Genomic DNA, 12,150 nt, shown 5'->3' on the forward strand with positions numbered 1-12,150 from the left:
TGCCAATTTTAACTGCACACTTGCTGTTTCTGTACATTGGTTTTACAATGTTTTCACTGAGGAAATGTTTGTTGTTAATGATACCGCAGAGGATTTTTCAGTGATTGCTGTTGACATATATTCTCTTTGGGGCTAGAAGCCTGTCCTCTCTCTCTCTCTCTCTCTCTCTCTCTCTCTCTCTCTCTGGGGCTGAAAGTATGTCTCTCTGTCTCTCTCTCACACATTCTGGTCACATGGAAACAACCTAGAAGTGAGGAGAGAGAGAATCAGCCCTCAGGGCACAGACATCAGTTCAACTTCTAGTTTTGATTTACATTTAGTTGAGTTGTCAACCAATGTGAATTCAATGGGAAGTCAGCAAAACATTTCACCATGTCATTGGTTTTAGGTTACAAGTTGGATGAAAAAAAGACAATGCTGTGAAGTGATGTGGAAATTATGTGGAAACAGCGTTGATTCAACCAGTTTTTGCCCAGTGGGATGTTGCAGAGAAAGGTCAATCAGGAGAATCGCTGTTTTTTTTGTTTGTTTTGTGGGCCGTTTAACAAAATGATCATCCTTATTTCTGCAATAACATCAACAAAATTTAGACCCATATTGGTGAACTGATGACATCAACCATACACGCACAAGCATACATTTTTACTATTGTAAAAAATAAGAAAAAAAAGCCTTTTTATTGTATACTCAAGAAAGCAGTAATTCCAGGTGCAGTGTAGTCACTAGTTGACTGATGATTGGCTCAGCCTTGGGTTTAGCGCTTCACTGCCTGTGAGTAACATGCCTGCATCACCACCTCCAGTTCTATGACTCAGTTGCCAGACAGTGAATGCAGTGGTGTTCAGCAGATTTGCACTTCGGTTCAGAGTGGGGGGGGCTCTTGCTCTACCCCAGAGGTGTCAAACTCATTTTCCCCCGCAGGCTTATGCGGTCTTCAAATTGATTATATTTCCTTGCCGTCAAAATAAGCAAAGAATGCTTTTGGAATTTTCGATGTTCCCTGACTAACTTTCATTTCAATGACTGTTGGAGCCTGTTGTAGCAGCAAAGGAGAACCAACTCCATATTAACGCCCATGATTTTGGAATGAGATGTTCGACAAGCAGGTGTCCACATACTTTTGGTCATGTAGTGTACATAATTTACACACAGTACATACACCATACACATACAGTGCATTCGGAAATTATTCAGACCCCTTCACTTTTTCCACATTTTGTTACGTTACAGCCTTATTCTAAAATAGATTACTTTGTTTGTTTTACCTCAATCTACACACAATGCCCCATAATGACGAAGCAAAAACAGTTTATTTGACATTTTTGCACGTCAAAAAATTAAAACAGGAATACTGTACTCTGTTGAAGCACTTTTGGCAGTGATTACAGCCTTGAGTCTTCTTGGGTATGACGCTACAAGCTTGGCACACCTGTATTTGGGACAAACTGAGCATTCATTTTCTAGAATCAATGTTCATTGATTCTGGTGTTTTTAGTCGTGTCCGCTCTGCGTGCAATTTGTGTAGTTGAGACATACAACGGGTATTGTTAAAAAAAAGCGAACTTCTCTATTATTCTAAAATATTGTCTCAATGTGTTTTGGTGTCCATTCGACCCGGTTCTGTTGAGCCAAACCTCAAATGCAAATACCGAGTTGAAACCGCTTGTCAGAGCTTTGGCTCCCGAGTGGCACAGATGTGCAAGATCAGGAACAGGCCGCCTACCTCGCAAAGCTGGGCACAGTGCGCGAAGCTGGGCACATTGCTCAGTTTGACTGTTCGGTTTAGGGTCTGCGGTCCGATGCAGTCGTTACAGCCCTACGTTCAATGTCCATTGAGAGTTTCCCTTCTATTCATTTAGGGGTGCTCTGTCAATGCTAAATCGTTGCCGGGCAGTCCAAAAATATGATTAAAAACGGTATTTGTGTGTGTGTGTGTGTACAGTATCTATCACTAGATTATAAAAAATACAAAAAATAATCATATTTTTGGAGTGGCGACAATGATTTTAGCAGCGGAGGAGCGCCCCGAAAAGAATATAGGGAAACACTGTTGCTATTAATATTGTGTGCGTGTTTGTTGCAGTGATGAGTCAGACCCACTGAATCGTGCCGCTGTCCTTGAGAGATTGCCTGTAATGCTGATTCTCATATTCACCTACAATTTCACGCTCTACCACTCACACAAACTCTCTTTTATAACCCTTTCTCTCCTACTCACACACATGTACTGGACTAACACCTCTTCAGGCATCAAATGTCTCTTCATATTACATAATATATTCCATTTAGCAGACTCTTTTATCCAAAGCGTCTGAGAAGGAAGTTGTCAAGGAAGTGAGTTTGTGTTTATACAGGACCTACCGGCCCGCATTGTTACAAAATTTAGGAGGTGCACGGTGATGCTGAGCTCAATTTGGCCTCGAGCATGCCTCTAGATCCGCCATTATAGCACACGGAGGAGCCTCCGACGACACGTGTCTTTAACAGTCATGCGTGTGTATATATTTTGTGTATGGTTGGCCCTGGTAATGAATGCTCCATACAGGGCCACATTACTGAGCTACACCTGAACAATCACAATGGCTGCCTGCCTTTCTTTACTGACTCCGGTATCAGCCATTCTCATGTCCCACTTTCCTGTGCTATAGAGCACAGGAAGAAACACACTGTGTGAGTCCCAAATGGCACCCTATTCCCTATATAGAGCACTAATTTTGACCAGGACCATAAGGGCTTTGTTCAAAAGTAGTGCACTATGTAGGAAATAGGGTTCTGTTTGGGACACAGCCTGTGTCTTTACAAGCCCTAGAGACATAGCATGGCCAGCAGCATACCACCATGCATCCCACTGTTGGCTTGGCTCTGAAGCTAAGCATGGTTGGTCCTGGTCAGTCCCTGGATGGGAGACCAGATGTTGTTTGTAGTGGTGTTTGAGGGCTATTAGGAGGCACTCTATCCTCTGGAATACGACTTTCCCGAATTGGATCCTTTGTTCGTACCCCCGAGGGCAATTGATCTTATTCCAGAGGCTGCATTCAAAACACCGCCGGAGGAGGAAAGGTATTCGGAGTGGACTTCTAGTCTGACTCAGGAGGCGTGCACACCATCCACCACTTCCAATTCTATTATTCGCTTATATTCAGTCTCTGGATAACAAAGTACACGAGCTCAGGGCAAGGATCTCCTTCCAGAGAGACATCAGGGATTGTAGCATACTCTGTTTCACAGAAACAGGGTTTTCTTGGGATATACTGTCCCCGTCCATACAGCCTGCTGGGTTCTCAGTACATCGTGCAGACAATAATAAAAACTCTCCGGGAAGAAGAAAGGCGGGTGTGTATGTTTCATGATTAACTATTCATGGTGTGATTGTGATAATATACAGAAACTCAAGTCCTTTTGTTCATCCGACCTAGAATACTTCACAATCAAATGCCGACCATATTACATCCCAAGATAATTATCTGCGGTTGTAGTCACAGTCGTGTATTTTCCCCATCAAGCCTATACCACGACGGCCCTCAAAGAACTACACTGGATTTTATGCAAACTGGAAACCACATACCCTGAGGCCGTATTTATTGTAGCTGGGGATTTTAACAAAGCATATTTGAGGAAAACGCTACCGAAGTTCTACCAACAGATTGACTGTAGTACTCGCTCTGGAAAACATTGGACCACTGCTACTCAAATTTCCGGGATGCCTACAAGGCCCGCCCCCAACCTCCCTTCAGCAAATCTTATCGACTCCATTTTGCTCATCCCTTCCTATAGGCAGAAACTCAAACAGGAAGTACCCATGCTAAGGTCTATTCAACACTGGTCTGACCAATCAGAATCCATGCTTCAAGATTGTTTTGATCACGCGGACTGGGATATGTTCCGGGAATAACATTGCCGAATACGTGGATACAGTGACTGAGTTCATCAAGAAGTGTATAGGGTAGCCTTTCTTAAAGTATGGGTCGCAACGTGTCAGAGTAAATTTATAATTATTTAATTAATTACTGGAATTGATTTGGCCAAGTGCATCTGCGCTCTCTGTTCAGTGCGCTCTCTGCTCAGTGCGCTCTCTGCTTAGAAGCGTTCTCTGCTCAGTTTGGCAGCTGCGCTAGTATGAGAGGGAGATGCCTGTGTGCTTCGACGTTTACCAGATCTTTTTTCTGCTGTTTTCGTGAAGATCACTCCGCAACACACACAATGCAGCGCTGTCTTGTTATTCCCACTCGCCATCACTCCCCTCTGTCATGAAATGGACTCATGCTAGCCAGAAGTTCTGACTGAGCTCAATTGTCATGAAACGCATGTACAGTGATGAGTTTCTCTCTCTTTCATACAAACTTATAACGAGGAGCGCCCACAATGTGTTTTGTGCGGGGAAGTGCTTAGTAATGAGTCTCTCATAACGAACAAATGAATAAAACGACACGTCCTGACCAAACATCCACAGCGTGACGGTAAACCCAGGGAGTTCTTTCAGAACAGGTCAGAATGCTTCAGGAAACCATGCTTCAAACCTGGAAAAGTTAGTCAGCTGGCAAGGCATTGTTGTCATTTTATAACATGATAATAAGCAGAAATAACCGGGGTACTAACTAACTCTCATAGTAGTAGATGTTTCAATCAATCCCCTGGCCTTCTACACAGCTAATAGCTAACATTCGCCAAAGCAAGCTAGCCACGGATACAGCAAGCTAGCTACCCTAGTAACAGTACAGATGAAGATGAAAAATTATCATCTTACTGTATAGATTATTGTTGAAAACTAGTCTAGGTTGGAACTGTTGCTGTTAAAATAATAAAATAAAAAATTCTTAACTGCAAAATGCTTTTTGAGGTAAACACACACACAGTTCTGGGTTGCTCATCTACAGCAGGAAGCGGTCTCCTGCCTGACTGAGAAAGCAGTAGATGTTCTGGTCCAGTTTGGCACCACATACCTATGTGAGTCAGGGTTCTCAACTCTGACATACTTAAAAAACAAGTACAGAAACAGTTTCAAGGCTAAGCATGTGTTACACTGTCAAAAACAGAGGCCAGAATAGACATGCTCTCATTAGGACTGTGTGTTTTCTGGTCTACATCTGTGTGATGTGATCAATCTGTTTTATTCCAGTTCAGAATGTAAATGATTTATTGTATTTTAACAGCACCAGTTCCAACCAAGACAGATATGTACGTGTTTTTAATGGGGGAGAATAAACATTAATATATATTTATATGGATATTTCATTTAATTTGTTTTTATCTGTACTGTTTTTTAGGCATTAGGGCAATGAAATGTACCAATATTTATGTATAGTTCAATATTTTTTCTAAGCTTGCGTTCCAGGAAAATTACAGAAATTTTAATTTGGGTCCCAAACTGAAAACGTTTAAGAATCCCTGGTATAAGGGATGTTGTTCCCACTATGACTACTTAAACATACCCAAACCAGAAACTGTGGATAGATGGCAGCATTCGTGCAAAACTGAAAGGGGCCAAACACTGCATTTAACCATGGCAAGGTGACTTGGAATATGGCCAAATACAAACAGTGTAGGTATTCTCTCCGTAAGACAATCAATCAGGAAAAACGTCAGTACAGAGACAAAGTGGAGTGGCAATTCAACGGCTCAGACCCGAGACGTATGTGGCAGGGTCTACAGACAATCGCAGACTACAAAGGGGAAAACTGCCACGTCGCGAACACCGATGTCTTGCTTCCGGACAAACACTAAACACCTTCGACCGCTTTGAAGATAACACGGTGCCACCGACGCGGCACACTACCAAGGACTGTGGGCTCTCCTTCTCTGTGACCGACGTGAGTAAGACATTTAAGCGTGTTAACCCTTGCAAGGCTGCCGGCCCAGACGGCATCCCTAGCCACGTCCTGGTCTGCTCATGCAAAGGTAACTGGACTAAATGACTATCACCCCGTAACACTCACTTCTGTCATCATGAAGTGCTCTGAGAGGCTAGTTAAGGATCATATCACCTCTACCTTACATGACACCCTAGACCCACTTGAATTTGCTTACCGCCCCAAATAGATCCACAGACGATGCAATCGTCATCACATTGCACACTGCCCTGTCCCCTCTGGACAAGATGAATACCTATGTAAGAATGCAGTTCATTGTCTATAGCTCCGCATTCAACACCATAGTACAGGCTCATCATTAAGTTCGGAGCCCTGGGTCTGAACACCGTCCTGGACTTCCTGACTGGCCGCCCCCAGGTGATGAAGGTAGGAAACAACACCTCCACTTCGCTCCTGTACTCCCTGTTCACCCATGACTACGTGGTCACGCACGCCTCCAATTCAATCATCAAGTTTGCGGACGACACAACAGTAGTAGGCCTGATTACCAACAATGACAAGACAGCCTACAAACTTTTACAGATGTAAAAACTGCACCACTCACAACCAGGGCTCTCTAGACGGTGGTGCGGTCTGCTCAACAGATCACAGGGGGCAAACTACCTGCCCTCCACGACACTTACAGCACCCATTGTCACAGGAAGGCCAAAAAAGATCATCAAGGACATCAACCACCCGAGCCACGGCCTGTTCTCCCCGCTATCAATCAGAAGGCAAGGTCAGTACAGTTGCATCAAAGCTGGGACCTAGAGACTGAAAAACAGCTTCTATCTCAAGGCCATCAGACTGTTAAATAGCCACTCAGTTATACAACCCTGTCCCTTAGAGGCTGCTGCCCTATATACATAGACTTGGAATCACTGTCCACATGAATAATGGAACACTAGTCACTTTCTTAATGTTTACATACTGCTTTATTAATCTCATATGTATTTACTGTATTCTATTCTACTGTATTTTAGTCAATGCCACTCCGACATTGCTCAATCTAATATTAATATTTTTCTTAAATCTTTTACTTTTAGATTTGTGTTTATTGTTGTAAATTGTTAGATACTACTGCACAAGCATTTCGCTACACCCGCAATAACATCTGCTAAATATCAATTAGTATTTGGTAGCATTGCCTTTAAATTGTTTAACTTGGTTCAAACGTTTCGGGTAGTCTTCCACAAGCTTCCCACAATAAGTTGGGTGAATTTTGGCCCATTCCTCCTGACAGAGCTGGCGTAACTGAGTCAGGTTTGTAGGCATTCTTGCTTGCAAACGCTATTTCCGTTCTGCCCAGGGCTTTGTGATGACCACTCCAATACCTTGACTTTGTTGTCGTTAAGCCATTTTGCCACAACTTTGGAAGTATGCTTGGGGTCATTGTCCATTTGGAAGACCCATTTGCGACCAAGCTTTAACTTCCTAATGGATGTTTTGAGATGTTGCTTCAATATATCCACATAATTTTCCACCCTCATGATGCCATCTATTTTGTGAAGTGCACTAGTCCCTCCTGCAGCAAAGCACCCCCACAACATGATGCTGCCACCCTCGTGCTTCACAGTTGGGATGGTGTTCTTCGGCTTGCAAGCTTCCCTCTTTTTCTTCCAAACATAACGATGGTCATTATGGCCAAACAGTTCTATTTTTGTTTCATCAGACCAGAGGACATTTCTCCAAAAAGTATAATCTTTGTTCCCATGTGCAGTTGCAAACCGTAGTCTGGCTTTTTTTATGGTGGTTTTGGAGCAGTGGCTTCTTCCTTGCCGAGTGGCCTTTCAGGTTATGTCGATATCGGACTTGTTTTACTGTGGATATAGATACTTTTGTACCCGTTTCCTCCAGCATATTCACAAGGTCCTTTGCTGCTATTCTGGGATTGATTTGCACTTTTTGCACCAAAGTACTTTCATCTCTAGGAGACAGAACACGTCTCCTTCCTGAGCAGTATGACGTCTGTGTGGTCCCATGGTGTTTATACTTGCGTACTATTGTTTGTACAGATAAACGTGGCACCTTCAGGCGTTTGGAAATTGCTCCCAAGGATGAACCAGACTTGTGGAGGTTTACACCTTTTTTTTCTGGGGTCTTGGCTGATTTCTTTTGATTTTCCGATGATGTCAAGCATAGATGCTCTGAGTTTGAAGGTAGGCCTTGAAATGCATCCACAGGTACACCTCCAATTGACTCAAATTATGTCAGTTAGCCTATCAGAAGCTTCTAAAGCCATGACATCATTTTCTGAAATTTTCAAAGCTGTTTGAAGACAGTGAACTTAGTGTATGTAAACTTCTTACCCACTGGAATTGTGATACAGTGAATTATAAGTGAAATAATCTGTCTGTAAACAGTTGTTTGAAAAATGACCTATGTCATGCACAAAGTAGATGGCCTAACTGTCTTGCCAAAACTAGTTTGTTATCAAGAAATTTGTAGAGTGGTTGAAAAACTAGTTTTCGTGACTCCAACCTAAGTGTATGTAAACTTCCGACTTCAACTGTAGATACTGTAACCTCTGCATTGAAGAGTGTAAATGACATGGGTGCGGCCCAGTAATATTTCATTGCACCTGAAGTTTACACTCGTTCACTACTTCCCACCAATCGAAATAGCATTGGATTGGTGGAGGCATGTTCACTTCCCTTCACTGAAAAGGAATGACTAGGTGCACACGTGGGAGGAAGGAGCGATAATTGAGATGTAGCCACGATGGTTAAATGTTGTGAATCTGATACCATGTTAGACCTGTTTCTCTGATTGGCTCTCAGACTCAGTTTCTCCCCTCTTCCTCTCTCCTCAGGAGTACATGGAAGACCAGAAATACCGGGATGAGGAGGACCTCCCAGAAAAACTAGATTCCTTTAAAAGTAAGTCATTCTGCCAGGAAAGACCTTCCCGGCCTGGAATGTCAGATGTATCACTGTCCCAATTTTGGTCTGAATCAAAAAGTGAGTAAGTTGTGTCTGTGGGTTTCCTGTGTGGGTGTGTGTGCCATATGTCAATGTGTTTGTATTTTGTGTCTTTTTTTAGTGTGCCTGTGTGTTCTGACCTGATTTCTAAGTGGGTTGTGAGGCCAGGTGGTTCCACAGTGGTCCAGACAGCAGGAATGTGGCTGCTCCTCCTCTCCTCTGGTTGTTATTGTAATTCTAGGGCTCTGCGGGAACAGGTGGTTTTAGAGAGTAGAATGACACTGAAACCAGGACCAGATTAGCCCCCCCCCCAACAGCAGCACCTTGTTAAAAAAAAAATCCTGGGCAAAACCCTGGTGTGTGTCATCATTCACGGACAGGTCTGGTCTGAGTGTGAGAGTTGCAGTGGTGTTCTGTGTGTGTATTTTACTTGCAAATCCTGAGATTATAAACATAGGCTTATCGCAGAGGAGGCTGGTGGGATGAACTACAGGAGGACGGGCTCATTGTAATTAGAGATCGACCGATTAATCGGAATGGCCGATTAATTAGGGCCGATTTCAAGTTTTCATAACGATCGGAAATCTGTATTTTTGGATGCCGGTTTTCAATTAAGAAAATAATTTTTTTAACACCATTATTTAACTAGGCAAGTCAGTTAAGAACATTCTTATTTTCAATGACAGCCTAGGAATGGTAGGTTAACTGCCTTGTTCAGGGGCAGAATGACAGATTTGTACCTTGTCAGCTCGGGATTCAGTCTTGCAACCTTACAGTTAACTAGTCCAACACTCTAACCACCTGCCTCACGAGGAGCCTGCCTGTTACGCGAATGCAGTAACCCAGGGTAAGTTGCTAGCTAGCATTAAACTTATCTTCATAAAAATCGATCAATCATAATCACTAGTTAACTACACATGGTTGATGATATTACTAGTTTATCTAGCGTGTCCTGCGTTGCATATAATCGATGCAGTGCGTATTTGCGAAAAAGGAGTCGTTGCTCCCATGTGTACCTAACCATAAACATCAATGCCTTTCTTAAAATCAATACATAGAAGGATATATTTTTAAAGCTGCATATTTAGCTAAAAGAAATCCAGGTTAGCAGGCAATATTAACCAGGTGAAATTGTGTCACTCCTCTTGCGTTCATTGCACGCAGAGTCAGGGTACATGCAACAGTTTGGGCCGCCTAATTTGCCAGAATTTTACGTAATTATGACATAACATTGAAGGTTGTGCAATGTAACAGGAATATTTAGACTTATGGATGCCTCCCCTTAGATAAAATACGGAACGGTTCCGTATTTCACTGAAAGAATAGTTTCCGGATTCAACCATATTAATGAGCTAAGCTAATTATGTTATAATTAAGTATATTTTTTATTTTTATTTATTTTATTTCACCTTTATTTAACCAGGTAGGCAAGTTGAGAACAAGTTCTCATTTACAATTGCGACCTGGCCAAGATAAAGCAAAGCAGTTCGACACATACAACGACACAGAGTTACACATGGAGTAAAACAAACATACAGTCAATAATACAGTATAAACAAGTCTATATACGATGTGAGCAAATGAGGTGAGAAGGGAGGTAAAGGCAAAAAAGGCCATGGTGGCAAGGTAAATACAATATAGCAAGTAAAACACTGGAATGGTAGTTTTGCAATGGAAGAATGTGCAAAGTAGAAATAAAAATAATGGGGTGCAAAGGAGCAAAATAAATAAATACATTAAATACAGTTGGGAAAGAGGTAGTTGTTTGGGCTAAATTATAGGTGGGCTATGTACAGGTGCAGTAATCTGTGAGCTGCTCTGACAGTTGGTGCTTAAAGCTAGTGAGGGAGATAAGTGTTTCCAGTTTCAGAGATTTTTGTAGTTCGTTCCAGTCATTGGCAGCAGAGAACTGGAAAGAGAGGCGGCCAAAGAAAGAATTGGTTTTGGGGGTGACTAGAGAGATATACCTGCTGGAGCGTGTGCTACAGGTGGGAGATGCTATGGTGACCAGCGAGCTGAGATAAGGGGGGACTTTACCTAGCAGGGTCTTGTAGATGACATGGAGCCAGTGGGTTTGGCGACGAGTATGAAGCGAGGGCCAGGCAACGAGAGCGTACAGGTCGCAATGGTGGGTAGTATATGAGGCTTTGGTGACAAAACGGATTGCACTGTGATATACTGCATCCAATTTGTTGAGTAGGGTATTTGAGGCTATTTTGTAAATGACATCGCCAAAGTCGAGGATTGGTAGGATGGTCAGTTTTACAAGGGTATGTTTGGCAGCATGAGTGAAGGATGCTTTGTTGCGAAATAGGAAGCCAATTCTAGATTTAACTTTGGATTGGAGATGTTTGATATGGGTCTGGAAGGAGAGTTTACAGTCTTACCAGACACCTAAGTATTTGTAGTTGTCCACGTATTCTAAGTCAGAGCCGTCCAGAGTAGTGATGTTGGACAGGCGGGTAGGTGCAGGTAGCGATCGGTTGAAGAGCATGCATTTAGTTTTACTTGTATTTAAGAGCAATTGGAGGCCACGGAAGGAGAGTTGTATGGCATTGAAGCTTGCCTGGAGGGTTGTTAACACAGTGTCCAAAGAAGGGCCGGAAGTATACAGAATGGTGTCGTTTGCGTAGAGGTGGATCAGAGACTCACCAGCAGCAAGAGCGACCTCATTGATGTATACAGAGAAGAGAGTCGGTCCAAGAATTGAACCCTGTGGCACCCCCATAGAGACTGCCAGAGGTCCGGACAGCAGACCCTCCGATTTGACACACTGAACTCTATCAGAGAAGTAGTTGGTGAACCAGGCGAGGCAATCATTTGAGAAACCAAGGCTGTCGAGTCTGCCGATGAGGATGTGGTGATTGACAGAGTCGAAAGCCTTGGCCAGATCAATGAATACGGCTGCACAGTAATGTTTCTTATCGATGGCGGTTAAGATATCATTTAGGACCTTGAGCGTGGCTGAGGTGCACCCATGACCAGCTCTGAAACCAGATTGCATAGCAGAGAAGGTATGGTGAGATTCGAAATGGTCGGTAATCTGTTTGTTGACTTGGCTTTCGAAGACCTTAGAAAGGCATTGTAGGATAGATATAGGTCTGTAGCAGTTTGGGTCAAGAGTGTCACCCCCTTTGAAGAGGGGGATGACCGCAGCTGCTTTCCAATCTTTGGGAATCTCAGACGACACGAAAGAGAGGTTGAACAGGCTAGTAATAGGGGTGGCAACAATTTTGGCAGATAATTTTAGAAAGAAAGGGTCCAGATTGTCTAGCCCGGCTGATTTGTAGGGGTCTAGATTTTGCAGCTCATTCAGAACATCAGCTGAGCAGATTTGGGAGAAGGAGAAATGGGGAAGGCTTGGGCGAGTTGTTGTGGGGGGT

General features: G+C 43.1%; 1 protein-coding gene across 1 annotated transcript in view; it reads left to right on the forward strand.

The window, feature by feature from the left end:
- The window catches only part of LOC139388093 (allograft inflammatory factor 1-like), a 50,852-nt gene that overhangs the window by 7,294 nt on the left and 31,408 nt on the right, over window positions 1-12,150 (forward strand). The window contains exon 3 of the mRNA XM_071134654.1: window positions 8,659-8,725. Within this exon, the coding sequence (XP_070990755.1) occupies window positions 8,659-8,725 (67 nt within the window). The remainder of the gene's footprint in view (window positions 1-8,658; window positions 8,726-12,150) is intronic.

The sequence above is a fragment of the Oncorhynchus clarkii genome, chromosome 29 (genome assembly GCF_045791955.1).
Source record: "Oncorhynchus clarkii lewisi isolate Uvic-CL-2024 chromosome 29, UVic_Ocla_1.0, whole genome shotgun sequence".
Classification (NCBI taxonomy): Eukaryota; Metazoa; Chordata; class Actinopteri; order Salmoniformes; family Salmonidae; genus Oncorhynchus; species Oncorhynchus clarkii.